We start from the raw sequence: 22,526 nt of genomic DNA on the forward strand, positions 1-22,526 counted from the left end.
TAACTCCTGCCTCCAGATATGACAAGTCACCTTTCTTCTTGTACTTAGGATCTCATCCAAGGTAGTGTCGTTTTACCTGAAGGATTCCATCACAACCTGGGAGGTGTTGGCTGTGAGCATTTCAGAAACAAAAGGTAAGGTATCCTAGATGGTCCTGAGAGGAAACTACTATGGAGCTGATGCTAGGCTGCATCAAGCCTATCTTGTGAACCTTTATGAAAGAGATTTGAGACTTTATCACATTGCCATAGAAGTTGTGTGATATCTGTTGTTGGTCTTACATCTCCTTGTGATGAAGGGAGCTGTTGATTGGCAAAATCTCTCAGTAACTCCAGATTGTGCCATGGTGCCACAGCCTACCTGATTCAGTGATCCTAGAGAATTCTGTTGCAGCATGCTGTTGACGTCAGAGAGTGGGATTGTCCTTTTCTTTTCTTCTTTGAAAAAGAAGACTTTTTTCGGTTTGCATTTACACTTTGTGTAATTGCGAAGTATCTTTTAAAAATTAAAAAGTGGGAGTTACAGCACCCACCCAGAAGTGCAACAATAGGATTTTGCACTTATAAGACATCACATTGTATGAGGGGTATTTTTTAAGTAAGGTCCGTTTGAACATAAGTACACAACGAAAATTTATTTCAAAAAAGTAAATTTATTTTCAGAAAGTATATACTTCACTCTATTTTTCGACATAGTTGCCAAGTTTGTTCAAACACTTATCATACCTCTGAACCAATTTTAAAATACCCTCTTCATAAAAACTTGCCACCTGCTGAAGCCACCAAATCGTCTGTAATCAAAGAAGGGCGACCGGAGTGGTCCTCATCATGGACGTTGTCACGGCCATCTTTGAATTGTCGTACCCACTTATGCACTTTGCTTTCACTCATAACAGTATCACCGCACACTTCACAAATCTGTCGATGAATTTCTGCAGCAGGCAGGTTCCTTGCTGACAAAAACCGTATCACTGAGCGAACCTCACATGCGGCGGGTGAGTTGATAGTCTTAAACATTTTTAAAGCACAGAACAGAACTGTACAGGTTAACTACAGAGCGGAAACTGAGCACAGTTGTTCCCGAGGCATGCCGGTACATGACGCACATGCTCGTTGGGGTATGCGCGCGAACTACTAGCGTCTACAACAAAACGGACCTTACTTAAAAAATACCCCTCGTACAATGTTAGCAGTGGTGCACAGAACAGGGTGACTATACTGGTAAGCTGCTGCTATCTATGGTTGTGGGAATGCTGCAGGCTAACAGCTTCATGCAGTAAATCCTTTGCGCATGATTGGTTTTGATTCTCAATCTACTTCCTTCTTTGTTTATCTTCCACACAGGCATCTGTGTAGCTGATCCTTATGAAATAACTGTCATGAAAGACTTCTTTATGGATCTAAGGCTTCCTTACTCAGTAGTCAGGAATGAGCAGGTGGAGATTCGATGTGTTCTCTACAACTATGGGTCAGAACTGATCAAGGTATGCTTTGGGCTTGTACAGGGCTTTGTAGCTTCTGAGGAGCAAGTTATGGGGCAGTACATGAGCAGGGAGAAATAAAGAGATGATATAAACACTGTGTTGGGCAGAAACAGCCTTTAACTTTATTGCTTTATTGCAATATTTTGGCTCTGTATAGGGACTGGAACCCATAAATATTCTGGCTCGTGGCAGAGTACAATATAGTTAAAATACATAGATGAAACAAAGTATATACACATATATTAAAAACACAGAAACAAGAGTTAAAACACCAATACTAATAAAATATCAATTTAAAATTCATAGTTCAGAATTGACTGATTAGACCTTTAGGAAGAGATGGGTCTTTAATTGTTTAGCCTGTTTAACTGTCAAATCTCTTCCAGCAATAATAATACCACCAACAATATTAATCATGCTTGGATTAATCTGGCCTGACATTTCACCCCTGATCTATCTGGCCTGACATTTCACCCCGATCAAAAGATCTTCTTGGCAACAGTTGCCAGTCAAGTCCTAGATAGTTGAAGTAAATGTCTCCTAAAGGACCTAAGTATCCTAAGCGTCAGATTATAGGGGGAGAAAGCAATCCTGTAGGTAACCTAGACCCAAACCCATGTAAGTCAAAACCTACACTTTGTACTTTCCTCAGAAACTAATTGGCAACCAGTGGAGTGACTTTAGGGTAAGGGTTATATGCTCACTCCTAGATGTTCTTGTAACAAATCTTTTAAAAACTAATTGGAATTTCCAAACTTGGTACAGAGGTACCCCAGTGTACAGCATATAGCAGAAATCCAACTGTTGGGTTATCAGCATGTGCACCACAATCTTTAGACCCTTGGATTCTAGGAAGGTGCGCAGCTGGTGTATAAGCCAATGATGATAATAAGCACTCCTGACCATCATGTCTATCTGGCCTGACATTTGGCAAAGATAATGATTCCCACTGTTATGAAAACTGCTAGGCAGTACCTTCTCCTCCTACCTGCAAGGGAGACCAGCTTTCAGGGTACTCCAAGCATGATTAATGTTGTTGGTATTATTATTATTATTATTATTATTATTATTATTATTATTATTATTATTATGCTGCTGCAAGTCACTTCTGGTTGCAAAATAATAATAATAATAATAATAATAATAATAATAATAATAGCTTTGTTTTGTGTGTGTGCATGTGTTTTTTTAATACATTACAACTGTACCCTTGGTTTGCTTCTGATAGGATAAATAAAAATAAATAAATTATTATTATTATTATCATCATCATCATTATCATCCCACCTCTCCTTATGGATCAAGGTGGAGTGCAACATGGTTAGTGTTGCTCCAATTTTCTTTAAAGTCAACCGATGACCTGTCATTGGATACAACCTGACATATCACACAGGGGCTGGATGCCAGCTATAACCAGTCTGAAAGAGAAAGGCAATTTTTCAATGGGGATTTTTGCATGACCTTGGGCAAACCACACTTTTTCAGCCTAAAAGAAAACAGGGAATCTCCCTTTGAAAAAAAAACAAACCTTTCCAAGAAAATCTTATGAGAAGCTCACCATGAATCAGAGATGACCAAGATACACAAGAGCAACAACGAATTTGTTTACTACCAATAATAATGATATTGGATTATGTATGTGAGTGGAAAGTCTATTTGTAGCAATTTGTGGGGGAGGGGGGGATAAGATATAATGTTCTACCCCTCAGGGCATTTCCATTATGGTCCTAATTTTCTATCCTAAAACAGTGTGCTCCATATAGATCTATTGTCAACTGGTTCAGCCTGACTCTTCCCAAGTCTCCTCAATTAGCTTTCTGCTACCTGGCAGGCACATCTCTTTGTTAAAATCTCATCCCGCTACTCATCATTTACTTCATTTTTAAGTTACTGTTCCTTAGTTCCACCATAAAGTTAATTTTTCATTTATCTTAGTGATTGACTCTGACTTGATGGTCTGCATAGAAATAAAGCTAAATGTGGAGGTTGGAACAGAATAGAAATCAGGTAGCTGCTTGAGCAAAAGAGCCAAGATCCAAGAAAAGGAACTGTCTTCTCCCTTGGTCTGTTTTGCTTGCACTGCTTTTAAAGAACCCTTCCTTCTCTCTTTTGTCCCCAGGTACGAGTGGAGCTAATGCACAACCCGGCCTTCTGCAGCGCTTCCACTTCCAAGCAGCGCTACAGGCATGATATCACTATCAGAGGCCAGTCCTCCACGGCAGTGCCATTTGTGTTGGTCCCTCTTGAGTTGGGATTCCATGACATCGAGGTCAAAGCAGCTGTCTGGAATGTCTTGGTGTCCGATGGTGTGAAGAAGAAGCTCCGGGTTGTGGTAGGTATTACACCTGGCCCTCTCATGAAATCAGCACAAAGAGGGACTGTGGCCAGAACGGTCTTGTCCCTCGGCTCATCTGCTCTGTCCCTGCTGCTGGGGCTTTTAAAATTATTTTTGAAAGGGGCATACCAAGAATATGAAATTTTAATAATTCCGTATATTTATTTATGTCAGTTATTTATACCCTGTCCTTTACGTTCCATCAAGAGGTCTTAGATTGTTCTTTTTTGCTTTTTATCAATGTACTAGCCATCGCCTGCCACATGTTGCTGTGGCCCACATGGGGGTTCTGTGTGGGAGGTTTGGCCCAATTCTATCGTTGGTGGGGTTCAGAATGCTCTGTGATTGTAGGTGAACTATAAATCCTAGCAACTACAACTCCCAAATGTCAAGATTTTATTTTCCCCAAACTCCACCAGTGTTCACATTTGGGCATATTGAGTCTTCGTGTCGAGTTCGGTCCAGATCCATCATTGTTTGAGTCCACAGTGATCTCTGGATGTAGGTGAACTACAACTCCAAAACCAAAGGACACTGCCCACCAAATCCTTCCAGTATTTTCTGTTGGTCATGGGAGAACTGTGTGTCAAGTTTGGTTCAATTCGATCGTTGGTGGGGCTCAGAATGTTCTTTGGTTGTAGGTGAACTATCAATCCCAGCAACTACAACTCCCAAATGACAAAATCAATTTTTTTGAGTGAAGGACATACATTGGGTTGTTAGGTGTCTTGTGTCCAAATTTGGTGACAATTGGCCCACTGCTTTTTGAGTTCTGTTAATCCCACAAACGAACATTACATTTTTATTTATATAGATGTATTTTATATATGGCATCAAATTGTGCCGGCTTTCTATGCCGCCCTTTCTATGCCGGGCTGATATGGACGGGATAGAAATAGTGCAAATAAATAAATAAATAAATAATAGATGAGAAAAATAAAAATATAATTCCAATGCACAGTCAGATTAAAATAGTAGTGAAAGAAAAACAAAGGGATGGTGCCAGAGTTATATAAAATTAACTGAAGTATCATAAAACAAAAGTATGAAACCAGCCATTTAAAAAGAGAAGAAATAAACCCATTAATTTGCCCATTGCTGGACAATGAGCAAGGATTTTAAAAAGCTCTGACTTCAACAATGGCTTTTAAAAATGTTTAGGCAGGTCCATGCACAGCAAAACTGTGTTTTAACCAGTAACTAGATGGGGTTCAATAATTCTATGTTGCCATTTTAGTTTCTTTCTGCTGCTGTGATTGCATTATTTTATTTCTGGGGAGACCCTCACCATGAGCATTGTATTTACTTCTTTGCCAGCCTGAAGGGATGCGAAGAACAATTGTGAATGTCATTCAATTGGAACCATCTACAAGAGGAAAAAGTGAGTGAAAGCCATTCTTATAAGGGTTTCCTTTCTTGAGCTCTGTTTTTTGCTTAAGCTTTTCACCCATCTTCTTTAAATGTTTTCCAAAGCAGATTTCAGTGGATATATCAATATAAAAAGATTGAGTCTTTGGCTGATCCAGTTAAAATAGTGGGATAGCAAGTAATAAGAAGAGACCTTTGCCTGACACTCTAGGCCAGCAGCTCCCAACCTTTTTTTGACCAGGGACCAGTTTGACCAGGGACCACTCTCCAAAATTAGTACCAAAAGGGTTACAAATCGGCTTTTGGTCAACTTTAGATTTGGTTTAAAACACTCTCCAAGGTACTCAACATAATTTGCAAACGAGCTTCATCACTCTGGTTTTTTAAAGGCTCAGACTAGTAATAAAGGAGAAATTACATAGAGAAATATAGCATTTAGACACCTTAAATATAAGAAATGAATTACTTCATGATTAAGATGTTTTTCTATGTATTAATAATTTATTATTGTCAACAAGTTATAAAAGCAACTGGGTATAAATATGTGCTCTGTTCAAATCATGGGATGTGAAAACCATTTTATTCAGCTCCGTGCTGAGATTTCTCTCCCTTTCCCATTGGAAACAGTAAAGCCTGAACTTGAAACATTGCTGGAGCCTGGTATTGTTCTTCCGCGCCATTTGCATCCCAACGGACAGGCTGCTGTCTGCCGCTACACCTGGAGCAGATTCACTGCTCCACCAACAAGAGAACTACATATGTTTAAAACAGTCATGACAAAAGAAGTAACTCTTCCTTTTTAGCAGTGGCAAGAATCCTATATGCTCAGTGATGGAAAAAGGCAGACATGCAAACTATAGAAGATTTGGACAGTTGAGATATAGAAGCTAAAAAAAAGTTCAATCTATAGTGGGTTGGGATATTAATTTGATATTATATAACCAAGGAGAAGTAAAAAAAATGCTGGATATACAGTGGAAGGAAAGTCTTATATGACAGAGAAACCAACAAAGGGAAGCAGAAAATAATTTCTAAACTATTGTATACATGTTTCTATTTTAGATTTACATGTAATTAGAATAGGTTGTTTGTGAGAGAAATTGCGTGGTTAGTTCTATTGTTTAAGTATATTTATGTACGTATATATGTATGTGTGTGTGTGTATACACACACACACACACACATATATGTATGCACTGTTCTGTTCTTTATTGGTTTTTATGTTAAAATATAAATTTAAAATGGGGGTGAGAAAGAAAATAATAACGTGCAAATAACACACACACATTGATTTGTAATTTTCCACTTTTTCTTGCCCCACCCCCCACCCCAAGATGGAGTCCAAGAAGAGCTCGTGAAAGCTAAGCCCTTAGAAGACATTGTTCCTGGAACTGAAACAGAGACCAAAATCAGCGTCCAAGGCAAGAGCTTGCTTTATACAGAATTATAGAAGTACAGAAGTGAACTTCCAACCCAAACCTCTTCTCAAACCCACCAGCACCTAGATACACTCACTGCACTTTTATCCATATAGCAGGGCTTGAGTGTGGGCAAAACTATTCCCATCAAGTTTCCAGGACTGTGAGGCTGTAATTCTGTTTGGAGTCATCCAAGGTGCTAACTAACTAAGCCTATTCTTGGTACTTTGGATAGCTTCTTTGAAGTTCAGACTGAAATCCAGAGCAGTTTCACCCTCCTGCTGATGCAGAAGACACAGGTCCCCACTGATTCATACAGCAACAATTGCTGTATCCTGTATAACATTGGAAATTACACTTGCATTAGGGCTGAAAACTGAAATTGTACTTACTTTTGATGCCAAGTGAGTGATTTTGTTCTAGAACAGTGGGAGAGCAGTCCTGCAAGGTACAATCCACAGTTTTCTGTGCTTGGGGATTAACATGAGTTTTGTGTGCATTCTTAGGAGACCCTGTGGCTCAGATTGTTGAACAATCAATTGATGGAAGCAACCTGAAACATCTCATCATAACACCTTCTGGCTGTGGAGAGCAGAACATGATCACCATGACACCATCGGTTATTGCCACCCACTACCTAGACACCATGGAGCAATGGGAAAAGGTTGGGGTGAATCGCAGGGCTGAAGCCATCAAGCAGATTTTGCAAGGTAAAACAAACAAGCATCTTGGTTCTTCTCCTTCTACCGGTTAATGCAGTGGTCTTCTAGACCAGGGCTTCTTAAGCTTTTTGAACTTGTGACCCCTTTTACCTGATAAATTTGTTGGTGAAGAACAGAGGGAGGAGAAAAGGGAGAAAAATACACATACATGTGAGAGAGAAGGGGAGGCAGACAGACATGCACACAAGAGAGAAGGGAAGGCGATGCCAACATAAAGTTACAGCAACTCCTTTTGGGGACCCGACCCATAGTTTAAGAATCTCTGCACTAGGCTGATTCATCCAGGGCCTCACTGAATTTCAGACCATTTCAGATTTTTGGGATGGAGGTGTGTGAGTAGAGCATTTTATTCCTCTTCTATGGAGAGAGGAATGTCATTCATGTCAAAAGATTTCCCCCTGTCATTTGGGTAATCTAAACACAGTATAACAGTCTTCAAGCAAAAGCAGGCAAGCCGGTCAAGGGCATCACAATAGTTCTTTTATTGCAGTCTCTTCACAGAAAGTTTCAAAGGCATCTCCTCCCATTTTTTCTTGTATTCCTCCTTATATCTCTCTCTGCATCTTTCCTTTTTATTGTCCTTCAGTCCCACCCATCTCACACATCTCCCTCACAGCCACTCAGTTGATGGTCATCAACATGTCTTGAGCCATGGCTTGTATATCTTTCTATTGGATTAAGGAAATATGGTTTCCTTCCCTTAAGGGTGGTTCCCTCATTATTCCTCATACTCTTACAGTATGTCTGATACTTAAATTAGGACCTCTTCATGTGTACCTTAATTTTGGCAGCGCAACAGTATATTTAGTCTTTAGCCATGGAACCTGATGACTCCCATCACACCCTGGATACCTACTTCCAGAGCAACTCCATGACTGAAGTGCAGCCAAAAATGGTGACAGCAGACAACAGCAGACTCCCCATTTTTTCATAAGGAAAGATGGGTTGAGCCACCAAAAAAAGGCTTTCCCCATGTGATGAGGCAGGGGGAAAGCCATGACAGGATGAGGCATAACATGAGGTCAAAGCTTAACTCCTGACACAAGACACTCAATAAAACATAGGCCTCAGTATATGAAGACACAGTTAATGAGTGGAATTGCCTGCGCCTTCCTGGGGCTGAGAGAGTGTGACTTCCACCAAACAACAATTCATTAAGCATTATTTTAAAAGAACAGTTGTCTGCAACCTTCCTCTGTGGCCTAGCAATCATGACTTGAGGCTTGAGAAAAGAGTGTGACTCTCCCAGGCAACAACTTATTAAGAATTTATTCTAAAGTGGGGCGAGGGAGGGCAAACCTCCTCTGCTACAGAATGTGTCTTCCTTGAGGCAACCCAGGAGGGGAACTCTGCTTAGTGCAGCTACACACGATCATCAGTATAGATGAAACTCTCTGTCCCTTCTGGCAGTGGCTGGTCATTTGTGTAGATGTTGGACATGGATGGAGCAAGCACGCTCCCCTGAGGCAGGCCGTTCTTCTGTTTCCGCCATCTGCTTCTCTGGCCCTGGAACTCAACAAAAAAGCTCCTGTTTTGTAGCAGGCTTCCTATGAGGTGGTTGAGGTGGTAGTCCTTTGTGATATTATACATTTTTCTCAGGAGGAGGCGGTGGTAAACCAGGGGTTTTTTACTTGAAAAATTTGGGGGGGGGGGTTGAACCCCTAACCCTACCCCCCCTCTGGTTAAAGCCCTGACAGGATTCATTGGTGTCCCTGTCCCCATTAGATGGGAGAAAGGGCTACAACACACAGCAACATATGTTGTCCCGCCACCCTTTCTCCCACGATACGGAGGAAAGAGGAGGAAAGTGTGGGTAGCTCCATTGGAAGTACCCAAAACACATTTTCCTCCCCATAGTGGTGGAGAAAGCATCTTTCAGTACTTTCCCCCACTTTGGGAGGAATGTGGAGGGGACTTGCCATATATCATGTGATGGCGCACGGCAGGCCCCATCCTTCCTGCTAAACAAAGCGGCAAAACAGGGCGAAAATGCCCCATGTGAAGAGGTCCCTGGACTGGCATGAGCCTTCACAGTTCAGACTGTATTCTGTACAAAATATGGATAGTATTTTTCCTGTACAGGAAAATGACATATTCAATTATGGAAGCAGTATTTTCTGCGCTGATTTTTTTTTCATTTAGAAATGTTTTTTTTTTACCTAGGAAATGCTGTTTTGTGTTCCTGAAAACATTCCACATGTGAATGTTGCTCAGAATAAGTTCCCAATTGCATCTTCAGCAGAGGAAAGAGTGTTTCCTGCAAAGAAAAATCTGTAAAGAAATATTAAATTTTGTGCTGCAAAGGCAGTTCTCTATGCAGTAAGCAACCACGAGCCAAACCGAAACCAAACATTATATGAGAATCTTGTGCAAAATAACATCCAAATTGCGAAATGGTTTTGAAAACAAGGCAGTTTACTAAAACTTTTTCACAACAAATAGAAAATTGCTAAAATTATATGGTGCTTTCCTTGAGAAGAAAATTAATGAAGACTTAAATGCCTGATGTTCATTTTTTTTGAAGAACTGAATTCTAGAAAATATTGTGATATTGAGATGTAAACTGTCTCAATTTTTTAAAAAATATGGAAAAATGAAGAAATGGAAAAAACAAGAAGATGTTAGAGAGAGAAGAATGCACCAGCTCCCTGTGGTGCCTTATCTCTTCTCTAGCCTCTTCTTGATGAAATATTCTGGATTAGCTAGTGATGATTTCAGCTTTGGACTGGATTGCAAGTTGCATGACTGAGAGAAAGGGGACATAAACAGAAGCCAAGTGAATGAGTAAAAGAAAATCAGTAGACATGAGAAAATACAATGTAAGGAAAAAGGGGAAGCACGGGACTTTTTCAAGATAGATTTGTGCCACTGATGACTCTGTCCAGATGCACATGCTGGACTAACGCCCCACTTCCCTCTCTTTTTCATTCTTCTTCTCTTGTATTTTCAGGTTATGCTCAGCAGATGACATACAAGAAACCAGACCACTCCTATGCAGCCTGGATACATCGCCCATCTAGCACCTGGTAGGAGCAATACAGCTGTAGGACTGTACTTAAATCTGTGATGGGCTTGCCAGCATCATTTCTTTCCCATCACACTGACTTTTGGATGTTTGCATTCTCTTGTTCTAACTTATATAGCAAATTGGTTTCTTGTTCCATTTCTATGGCATATTCTTTTTCTTGGGGTTTGAAATATGGTGATGGAGGAGGGTTCTACAAATGCCAGGGATTGCTAAAGAAGAAGAAGCAGGAACAGAGGAAAAGGAAGAGGAAGAGGAAGAAGAAGAAGAGGAAGAAGAAGAAGAGCAACAACAACAACAACAACAACAACAACAACAACTTTCTTTTTCATCCCCGCCTCCATCTCCCCAAAGGGACTTGGGGTGGCTTACATGGGGCCAAGCCCAGGCAACATAAAATTAAAAGCAAAGCAAGCCCAACACATCTCAATCTATATACAAATAGATTAGCCAAAACACACCCAAATACCTGGGATTTACCCTGAACCATTCTCTGACCTACTAGAAGCACTGCTTGAATATCAAACAATAAGTGGGTACTAGAAACAATATGATATGAAAGCTGACTGGCACAACCTGGGGATTTTATAAAAAAAATTGTATCAAAAGCATTGCATAAATTAGTATAAAACTGATACAAATAGAAGGAGCGCAAGTGGCTAAATATCTTTTGACCAAAAATGGACAACAGCAATGGCATTGTCTGTAGCCTCCAACAAGTCTTCCTCTGTACATGAGGCAGGGCATAGTGGACAAACATACAGATGCGGAGTTGTCTGTTCTGCTCCACAGTCACATAAGGTGTGGGATTCTTTTAGGTTGTGCCATTTTGCCAGGTTGTCTTTTGATCTTCCCACTCCACTTCTGAGTCTGTTCAGGGACTTCCAGGTTGCCCATTCTTGGTTTGCCCTGGAATCATAGAATCAAAGAGTTGGAAGAGACCTCATGGGCCATCCAGTCCAACCCCCTGCCAAGAAGCAGGAATATTGCATTCAAATCACCCCCGACAGATGGCCATCCAGCCCCTGTTTAAAAGCTTCCAAAGAAGGAGCCTCCACCACACTCCGGGGCAGAGAGTTCCACTGCTGAACGGCTCTTACAGTCAGGAAGTGATTTCTCATGTTCAGATGGAATCTCCTCTCTTGTAGTTTGAAGCCATTGTTCCGCGTCCTAGTCTCCAAGGAAGCAGAAAACAAGCTTGCTCCCTCCTCCCTGTGGCTTCCTCTCACATATTTATACATGGCAATCATATCTCAGCCTTCTCTTCTTCAGGCTAAACATGTCCAGCTCCTTAAGCCGCTCCTCATAGGGCTTGTTCTCCAGACCCTTGATCATTTTAGTCGCCCTCCTCTGGACACATTCCAGCTTGTCAATATCTCTCTTGAATTGTGGTGCCCAGAATTGGACACAATATTCCAGGTGTGGTCTAACCAAAGCAGAATAGAGGGGTAGCATTACTTCCCTAGATCTAGACACTATGCTCCTATTAATGCAGGCCAAAATCCCATTGGCTTTTTTTGCCGCCACATCACTTTGTTGGCTCATGTTTAACTTGTTGTCCATGAGGACTCCAAGATCTTTTTCACACGTACTGCTCTCGAGCCAGGCATCCCCCATTCTATATCTTTGCATTTCGTTTTTCCTGGAGGAAGACCCTTTTGGGGGTGGGGGGCATCCAGTTGGGATTTCCAGGTTCAGCTGCCCAGAGGGATACCCTTGCTGTTGCTGGGGGGACATCAAGGGGAGTGGTGGTTCTCATAAAGCTTTTCCTTGATTTGAGTCTGCTGGGAGGAGGCTTATATCCATGTAGTGGATGGCTTTCACAGTGTTCAACCTTATTTCTCTCACATTTAGCAGCAACTTCCCACCACACATCGGGGGGGGGGGGGGGGTGCCAGCTAGCTTGTACACTTTATCAACAAGTGTAGGTTGATAAACCTGGGGATTACAACCAGATACAGTGAAGACATCTGTCCTTTCGCTTTGCTACTCTGCCGCTGAGTATGCATATCCAGTATGAAACACATCTCACCACATTAAAACAGCTCTTAATAAGATATGCCACATTATCATAGGATATCTATGCCCTATATCACTGGAGAAATTATACTGTTTAGCCAGTATTGCACCACCTGACATCTGCTGGGTAGCAGCCAATAATGAAAAGACCAAGGCAGTGACATCTCCAGCCCAACCTCTGTTCGGATATCAGCCAGCACACCAATGCCTTAAATCAAGAAATAGTTTTCTAAGATCTGCAGAGATACTTGCAGGAACACTTCAGCAAGCAAGAGTTCAAAAGTGGCAGGCTAAAACCCAGAACCTCAAGCCATGGCTGATACCAAATGAGAACCTCACCCCGGGCACACAGAAGATTGGGCGACTTGGAAGGTGCTGAATAGACTATGCAGAGCCAACCTTAAGAAATGGGGCCACAAAGTGGAGTCCACAACATGTGAGTGTGGAGAAGATCAAACCACAGACCACCTATTACAATGCAGTCTGAGCCCTGCCACATGCACAATGGAGGACCTTCTTATAGCAACAACAGAGGCACTCCAAGTGGCCAGCTACTGGTCAAAGGATATTTAGTATAATGCCAAATTTTTAAACTCTGTGGGTTTTTTGATATACATTACAACAAGCCCTATGAGGAGCCGCTTAAGGAGCTGGGCATGTTTAGCCTGAAGAAGAGAAGGCTGAGAGGAGATATGATAGCCATGTATAAATATGGGAGAGGAAGCCACAGGGAGGAGGGAGCAACTTTGTTTTCTGCTTCCTTGGAGACTAGGATGCGAAACAATGGCTTCAAATTACAAGAAAGGAGATTCCATCTGAACATGAGGAAGAACTTCCTGACTGTGAGAGCCGTTCAGCAGTGGAACTCTCTGCCCCGTAGTGTGGTAGAGGCTCTTTCTTTGGAAGCTTTTAAACAGAGGCTGGATGGCCATCTGTCAGGGGTGATTTGAATGCAGTATTCCTGCTTCTTGGCAGGGGGTTGGACTGGATGGCCCATGAGGTCTCTTCCAACTCTTTGATTCTATGATTCTTTGATTCTATGTACCCTCAGTTTGCTTCTGATATGATAAATAAATAGCTAAAACACATTGGGTTTTTAAAGTAATGAATTCATTCCCTCTAACAAGTGTGTAGAGATCATTCTCTATTTCTACAGAAGTGTGAAGTGTTTAACTTTGGGTTAGCCTCAACTGATGCATTCTGTTTTTCTTGCAGGCTAACAGCATATATAGTGAAGGTCTTTTCCTTGGCTTCCAAAATTGTATCAACTATTGATGTCCAGATTGTCTGCGGAGGTGTGAAGTGGCTGATTCTGGAGAAACAAAAGCCAGATGGGGTTTTCAGTGAAGATGCCCCTGTGATTCATGGAGAGATGGTGGTATGCTTTCTTTCTGTTTTTTTCTGCAGTCCAGATTTTTTTCTTTTTACCCAGAAGACTATAAAACAGAAATGAAGTAACTCACTGTGTGGACCAGATAAACATAACGGGTGAACAAGAGACAGTAAGAGAGGTAGCAAAATGTGATTATAAATGGGGAAAGGGGAATAAGTATGATACATGTAAGGTCAAGACAGGGTAGATTTCAAGGGAATTAAAGGAGAAATTCCAATCACCAGAAAGTAGAAGTCTTCTTAAAGTAGGGAAGAGCAGAGCCAGGAAGAAGCAGAGGAGAATTAAAACTTAATTTTGTTCTATAGAGTTTGTTTACCTGATTGTGTTTTATTGATTGTTATTGTTTAATGTATTGTCGAAGGCTTTCATGGCTGGAATCACTAGGTTCTTGTGGGTTTTTTCGGGCTATAGAGCCATGTTCTAGAGGCATTTCTCCTGACGTTTCGCCTGCATCTATGGCAAGCATCCTCAGAGGTAGTGAGGTCTGTTGGAATTAGGACAATGGGTTTATATATCTGTGGAATGACAAAGGACTCTTGTCTGCTGGAGCTAGGTGTGAATGTTTCAACTGACCATCTTCATGGGTGATACCAGATGAGAGACTCCCCCCTGGGCACTCAGAAGACTGGGCGACTTGGAAGGCGCTGAACAGATTGCGCTCTGGCACCACGAGATGCAGAGCCAATCTTAAGAAATGGGGCTACAGGGTGGAATCCTCGGCATGCGAGTGCGGAGAAGAACAAACCACTGACCACCTGCTGCAATGCACCCTGAGCCCTGCCACATGCACGATGGAGGACCTTCTTGCGGCAACCCCAGAGGCACTCCAAGTGGCCAGATACTGGTCAAAGGACATTTAACCAAATACCAAATTTACAAAATCTGTGTGGTTTTTTTTTCTTTTTTTTCTTTTTCATTTCAATCTCTGTGTTTGTTTTGCTCTGTTAGAATTGTAAAACAATGGTTGCTGATGACACGATAAATAAAAATACCATCTTCATTAGCATTTGAAGGCCTGGCTGAGCCTGGGGAAATCTTTTGTTGAGAGGTGTTAAGATGTGCCTGGTTGTTTCCTCTCTGCTGTTTTGCTGTTGTAATTTTAGAGGTTTTTTTAATACTGGTAGCCAGATTTTGTTCATTTTGTTCATTTTGTTCACAGAAAAGAAGAGACCATGAAAATGAACAAAATCTGGCTACCAGTATTAAAAAACTCTAAAATTACAACAGCAAAACAGCAGAGAGGAAACAACCAGGCATATCTTAACACCTCTCAACAAAAGATTCCCCCAGGCTCAGCCAGGCCATCAAATGCTAATCAAGGTGGTCAGTTGAAACATTCACACCTAGCTCCAGCAGAGAAGAGCTCTTTGCCCCACCCCAGTCATTCCACAGATATATAAACCCATTGTCCTAATTCCAACAGACCTCACTACCTCTGAGGATGCTTGCCATAGATGCAGGCGAAACGTCAGGAGAAATGCCTCTAGAACATGGCCATATAGACCGGAAAAATCCACAAGAACCTTGTTATTGTTTAGTTTGTTTAATTGTTTTATATTAATTTATCTGTTTTTTGTATTGTGTATTCTTGGCATTAAATGGTTGCCTCCGTGTTGCAAGCCATCCTGAGTCCCCAGAGGGGAGACAGGACAGGATACAAATAAAGTTTATTATTGAGTTTCTTATTACAGAGGAGAAGGAAGAGTATTCAACAACAACAACAACAGCAACAACAACAAAACTTTATTTATATACCACTCTATCTCCCCAAGAGGACTCAGAGCGGCTTCCAAGTGACATAATCAATACATACAAAGAGAACAGCATGAACACAAAATTAGCAAGACAAAATAAGCATTAAAAACCACAATAGCACATATATTTAAAATAATCCTGCCTGTTCAAGGCTGTTTAAAAAGCCAGGCCGGGCTAGTGCGATTTTAGAGGGCCCAGGAAATTAGGTAAAGTCTATGGCTGTACATTTCCAGGGCCTAACAGAAGAAGGTGACCTGGGTAATTGGTAGAAAAAGATATGGCCAGTTTCTACAGTATCTGGGGCAGAGCTAGAACTAGTCATTCTCAAAGGTTTGTTTAAAGCACCAGGTCTTCAGGCTCTTATGAAAGAAGGGGAGGGATGGGGCCTGTCTTATTTCTCCAGGAAGGGCGTTCCAGAGGTGAGGGGCCACCACCGAAAAGGCCCTCTCTCTCTCATCCCCACCATCCATGCTTGTGACAGTAATGTGAGGGAAAGGAGGGCCTCCCCGGAAGACCTTAAAGTTCGCACTGGTTCATAGAGGGAGATGCGATCGCGAAGATAGGCAGGGCCCGGACTGTGCAGTGGCTGTTAGTGGCTTCTGTGTCAAGGAAATGTTCTGCTCTGGGTCTTAGTCTCAACTCTAAAGAAACAAGCAAGAAACAAGAGATGAGACAGAGGGCAATCCAATTTGGGAGAAATTGGGAACTTTAGCAATAAGGATTGGAAATGTGACATTCATTTAACCTGTTGTAAACCTTCACTCAAGGGATTTTGCAGGCGAGCCAGACAAATTGACCTTCTGCTTGCAATCTTACTGTGTTTTGCAGTGTTTCTTCCAAATTGTTTTTCTCATGGAAAATCTGTTACTGAATAGATGGCAAAGTAGCTGCACAATATCTTTTGAATGACAGGTCTAGAAGCATCTTGCTGGAAACACCATTTTATGCTCAATTACTTCTGGTATTTAGGGGGGGACACTGGAAGAACTGTAGTAATCTCAAAACATTAAAATAATACTGTTCACATTTTAAAGCATTTTGTCTTTTGTGCTTTTGGTTCCCTAAGATTTTTTGTTGTCTGATATAACCAAGTTTTCTTGTTTCAAATGCCAAAGATAGTGTGCAGTGGCTATTGGTGGCTTCTGTGGCAAGGAAATGTTCTGCTCTGGGTCTTAGTCTCAACTCTAAAGAAACAAGAAGAGTGCTAAACCTATTTAAGGGACAAGATTCAGGACCTTGAACAGCTCCTTAAAAGTCGGACTCCCACATTCAATTTCTGCTTTCTTCTTTCTTCTGCTTTCTTTTAGGGAGGCTATAAGGGTGCTGAACCAGAAGCAGCATTAACAGCTTTTGTCCTGATTTCATTGCTGGAATCCAAAAGTCTCTGTGAGCAACATGTCAACGTAAGTAGATCTGTAGTAAGAAAGATTACAAGGGCCATGCAGTCCAACCCCATTCCACCATGCAGGAACAAACAATGAAAGCACTCCCCCTGACAGGTGGCCTCCAGAGAAGGTGACTCCATCATGCTCTGAGGAAGCAGCATATCCCACTACCAAACAACTCTTACTGTCAGGAAGTTCTTCCTAATGTTTAAGTGAAATCTTTTTTTTTCAATTTGCCCTGTGTCCAAAGTCTCCAATGTAATATCCTTTCAAATATTTAAACATGGCTATCATGTCTCCCCTCAACCTTCTTTTCTCCAAGCTGAACATATGTAGTGAATCATATAGCCCTCATGTAGCCCTCGAGATGTTGTTGAATAATAACACCCAGCATTCTTCACCTTTGGCTATGCTAGCAAGAACTGCTGGGATTGCAATCCAACCACACTTGAAAGGTCACATGTTTTCCACCCCACAATGAAGTGTGTGTTTTTGTGCAGTCAATTATGTGCCCAAAATCTGAGTGGGTCAAAGGGGAAGGTAAAAGACAGGAGTGATGACCAGCATGAACAAGAGTGTGAGTTGAAAAATATTAGAGATCTTATGATTTGGTTGCTTTGTTTTCTGTTTTGATGATGGTGCTTGTTGTTCACATCCCACTTTCACATCCCAATGAGCCCAGTAGAGCAGCCCACAAATTACTTGTCACTCAGAAGTGAAGGCCTTATGATCCAATACGGGCCAAACATAAATTTGGGCTACTGTAGTCGTGTAGTTGTGTAGAACTGGTCAGAGAAGGAATAAGTCAGCATCTGGGTAGTACAGCAGATTGGTATCTGGTGATGACCCATGTATGTATGAGAGAAAAGGAGGAGGAGAGGAAGAAGGAACTATGCTCAGGCATCTGAGAAGTGTCCCACGAGCACATCCTTTGGCCCCATGGTGCTCTGGCCTTTGCAAAATAGTGGAGATCATCTTGTGCCAGTAGGTCCAGTCTTCTTCATTGTGTGAGTAGGACACATAACTGCTCTCACAGGCAGGAGCTTCATTGGGGTTTGACCTCAATATGAACCAGGTTCATTGCTTGGCATCAAACGCTACCTGTTTGAAAACTGCTTTCCAAATGCTCCCAACACATACAATACTTTGTTTCTTTTCTCTTCATCTCAACTTTACAATGTAGGTTCTAGATAGAAGTATCAACAAAGCTGCTGACTTCTTAGAGAAGAAATATGAGGCATTGCAAAGGCCTTATACAACAGCGCTGACAGCCTATGCTTTGACCCTGGCAGGGAGACTGAATGATGACAGAGTCCTCATGGCAGCATCAACAGGTATCTTTGGAGCAAGGCACTGAACAGAATCAAAAGGACAATCAGTTCCTGTTAGGATCTGAATACAAGGCTAGAAACACTAGCCTTAGCTATTGTATGGTCAGCAATTAAGTTAAAGGTTGCCCCATCTCAAGTGAGAAATCTGCACTTCAGAATGGTTTTTGAGATAAGGTGTGCAGACCTCTCTGGGGTATGTTCTTAATCATTTGACCATCTAGCTTGCTTGGAAGCAAAAATGCAGTGTATTTGTTTGCTTGCATTCTGCTCAGGGGAAAAATAAGACATCCCCAAAAATAAGCCCTAACACATCTTTTGGAGCACAAATTAATATAAGACCCCATCTTATTTGTGGGGAAACGGGATATTCCAAATTGCATTGACACCCTTGTCTCTGAGGATCTTTCTGTCTTGAATTTGTTATTCAAATGTATGTTATTCCTGCTAAACTATTAGGCAGATTAATTGAAATGTATTATCCTAGACTTTCATAGCCGAGATCACTGGGTTGTAGGTTTTTCGAGCTGTGTGGCCATGTTCCAGAAGCATTCTCTTCTGACGTTTCACCTGCATCTATGGCAGAGATCCTCTAAGGTTGTGACCTCACAACTTCTGAGGATGCCTGCCATAGATGCAGGCAAAACATCAGGAGAGAATGCTTCTAGAACATTGCCGTACAGCCTGAAAAACCTACAACAACTCAGATTAATTGAAAGCTAGGTGACATATATGCATATGCCCAATTAATGCATGGTTTCCTTAGGCAGTGGCCAGGTTAGTAGTAGTAGAGGAGACAATAGTAAACAGTTAACTAAATGACTTCTCTCTCCCCCTCCCACCTTAATTACCATGAAATGTAATTTGAGGCCTCATTCAGATATTGACAACTCTCTGAGGGGTGTGCATGTGTATTTGTAATATTGATATTTAGCTACATTGGCATTACAGAAGATTTTCAGCGATTGTGTAGAAAGTGGGAGCAAAGCACTGTAAAACCAAGAGGTAGATTATAGTCTTTTTCTTATGGAGACTGATACTTTAAGAGAAATTGAAGAGCACTAGGAATTTAGGACAATGAAGTCATATGCCCTCAAGAGCTGTTTCACCAAGTTCTCTTTGTATTTAGGTGGGAACCGCTGGGAAGAATATAATGCCCGTACCTACAACATTGAAGGCAGCTCCTATGCCTTGCTGGCCCTGCTGAAAATGAAGAAGTTTGAGAATACTGGCCCTATTGTTAAATGGCTGACAGAACAGAAATATTATGGGGGAACATACGGACAAACCCAGGTAAGCATTTCACTTTTGTTGTTCTGAGATCATCTAATTTTTATTTCAGGCTGCTTGAAAGTGAACCAGCTCTACTGGATCCTCCCACTTCATTCTGAAGGTGGAGCTTCCATCTATCTATATATATAAAAATGCTCTGTGTGTAATGAGTACCTTAAAAAGAAAAGAACCAATGAACGAAATCACACCAAATTTGGCAACAAAATGTATTACAACACAAGGGATGATCATCACTCAAAAAATTATGATTTTGTCATTTGGGAGTTGTAGTTGCTGGGATTTATCGTTCACCTATAATCAAAGAGCATTCTGAACTCCACCAATGAACCAAACTTGGCACACAGGACTCCCCTGACCAACAGAAAACACTAGAAGGGTTTGGTGTGCATTGACCTTGAGTTTTGGAGTTACAGTTCACCTACATCTAGAGAACACTGTGGACTCAAACAAAGAGGGATCTGGATCAAACTCAAATATGAACACAGATGGAGTTTAGGGGAAATAGGCCCTGACATTTGGGAGTTGTAGTTACTAGGATGTATAGTTCATCTACAATCAAAGAGCATTCAGAACCCCACCAATGATGGAATTGGGCCAAACATCCCACACAGAACCCCCAGACCAACAGAAAATACTGTGTTTTCTTTTTTTTAAAATAATTTTATTTTCAATTTTTCAAATGGGGTACAGTGAAAGAGGGGGAACAATGTGGTGTTTGGTGACCCTTCTGACACCCCCCTGGTGACACCCCCTCTGGGGTCTTGACGTCCCAGGTTGGGAAATGCTGATTTAATGCCATCCAGCCTAATTCCCTTCACCAGGGCAAGAAAACATAATCAAAGCCCTCCTGACAAAGGCCCATGCAGCCATTCACACACACACACACACACATATATGACAGATGCAGTATCAAAATTTTGAAAGGGACCCCTAAAGAAGGACAATGATATGTTGCATGTTCCAGAGTAGGCAAACCAGATAATCTCTACATCAGCACTGGCAAAGAAACAGCAAGAAATATGGTTTACTTACAAGCATAAAGACATTACATAGATTAGAAACCAACACTTTCTCATTACTTTATTTTCTAGATCACCAAACTGGGCCACAGCAACGTGTGGCAGGGGACTGCTAGTACAGTATAATTTCCTGCAGATATTGAAGTAGTGTGTTATGGATGCAGGATTTATGACAGCGTTTTCCCTGACATGCTAAATGGAGGGACTTTTTTGTATAGAGGTGCATCTATACACACATGAAATGCCTCCACCTGCCATTTCGAGTGATACAGCTCCGTCATAGGGATTATTAAACCCAGCTGAGGGTTAGCGCCAGGAAGGGGGTGGTATAAATGAGAAAGAATGGGAGAAATTTCTTCCTACCTACTAAATAGAAATATTTAGACCTGCAATGTAATTAAGTAGCTGCTTTCAAGAAGAAATGTGTTTGTCAAAAATAGGAATGGTTCAAGCCTTCTTTCAGTGCTAAAGTCTTAACAGCCTCATCAGATGAGCCAAAAATTCAGTGGTATCCTTTTCAGCCCACTGGCTCCCATCCCACAATATACAGCTACTTCCAGTGGGCCTCCATAGCAAAAGTGAACAGGAACCGGCAACACGGGAGGCATCCTGTGTTACATTAGCAACAATGAGGGGAAGCCAGGCGATGGATGCTTCCGACCCCCCCCCCCCCAAATGGGATGGCGTTAGAGATAAGTCGGGTGATGTGGTGCGTGGGGTGATGATGATAATTTTTTTGTCGTGTCAGAAGTGATAATAATAATAATAATAATAATAATAATAATAATAATACAATACTCCTGACCTCACGATCGTGTTGAAAAACAAAGTATGGATTGTTGATGTTGCAATCCCAGGGGATAGCAGGATTGAAGAGAAACAACTGGTAAAGCTGACACAATATAAGGATTTAAAGATCGAACTGCAAAGAACCTGGCACAAGCCAGTCAAGGTGGTCCCACTGGTGATCAACACACTGGGTGCAGTGCCTAAAGACCGTGACCTACACTTAAACACAATCAGCGCTGACAAGATTACCATCTGCCAGCTGCAGAAAGCCACCTTACTGGGATCTGCACACATTATTCGCCGATACATCACACAGTCCTGGACACTTGGGAAGTGTCCGACGTGTGATCCGATACAACAGTCAGCAGAGAGACCTTGATTGCTGTGTACTAATCTTTGTGTGTTTCTAATAATAATAATAATAATAATAATAATAATAATAATAATAATAACAACAACAACAACAATAATAATTTATTTATATCCTGCCCTATCTCCCAATGGGGACTCATGGTAGTTTCCAATAAGCAACAGCAAACATTCAATACCATAATAATAAAACATTACAATGAAAATTAAACAATGACATTACAAAAAATAAAATTTTGATGCCTACACATTAGACAAGAGCTTAGAATTAAAGATATTAGCAATATAAAATGTAAAGCCAACCAAGCCAATGTGATAAAGGCCCAAGTCCGAACCATGGCCTCCTATAACTGCTGTCAACGTCTTCAAATATTTGATCCTGCTGACATAATTACTTTAAAGAAAGCGTGCCTTAAAGTGTGGGACCGACCTGCTTATCCTCCAATCCCCTGGTAAATCTTAGCACCAGATTTTGGCTGCCCATTCACTTCAAAGTGAACTGATTCCACTTTCCTTCTGCCATTTCAGGCAACCATCATGGTGTTCCAAGCTCTTGCCCAGTACGAGATCGACATACCAACCCATAAGGACTTGAACCTGAATGTTGCCATCAAATTGCCGGAACGTCAAGAACCAATTCAGTACAGAATTAACTATGAGACTGCCCTTCTGGCCAGATCAGCAGAGGTACAGCACTTCTTTGAGCACTTCTTTATTGTTTTATCTGTTATTTATTTGAGCCTGTTTTACACATTCGTTCTGCTCTGGAAAGAGTTGTTAATGTTTTGTTTAGATTTCTGACCCACTTATCGAAAGGGTTGAAGA

At 41.4% G+C, this 22,526-nt stretch overlaps 1 protein-coding gene across 1 annotated transcript in view; it reads left to right on the forward strand.

Moving 5' to 3' along the window:
• C3 (complement C3) overlaps positions 1-22,526 on the forward strand; it is a 76,002-nt gene that overhangs the window by 37,816 nt on the left and 15,660 nt on the right. The window contains exons 19-30 of the mRNA XM_067463984.1: positions 49-134; positions 1,344-1,483; positions 3,603-3,815; positions 5,136-5,199; positions 6,521-6,607; positions 7,111-7,314; positions 10,277-10,352; positions 13,586-13,748; positions 16,826-16,921; positions 18,087-18,237; positions 19,361-19,524; positions 22,230-22,388. Of these exons, the coding sequence (XP_067320085.1) occupies positions 49-134; positions 1,344-1,483; positions 3,603-3,815; positions 5,136-5,199; positions 6,521-6,607; positions 7,111-7,314; positions 10,277-10,352; positions 13,586-13,748; positions 16,826-16,921; positions 18,087-18,237; positions 19,361-19,524; positions 22,230-22,388 (1,603 nt within the window). The remainder of the gene's footprint in view (positions 1-48; positions 135-1,343; positions 1,484-3,602; positions 3,816-5,135; positions 5,200-6,520; positions 6,608-7,110; positions 7,315-10,276; positions 10,353-13,585; positions 13,749-16,825; positions 16,922-18,086; positions 18,238-19,360; positions 19,525-22,229; positions 22,389-22,526) is intronic.

Source organism: Anolis sagrei, chromosome 2 (assembly GCF_037176765.1).
Source record: "Anolis sagrei isolate rAnoSag1 chromosome 2, rAnoSag1.mat, whole genome shotgun sequence".
Lineage (NCBI taxonomy): Eukaryota > Metazoa > Chordata > Lepidosauria > Squamata > Dactyloidae > Anolis > Anolis sagrei.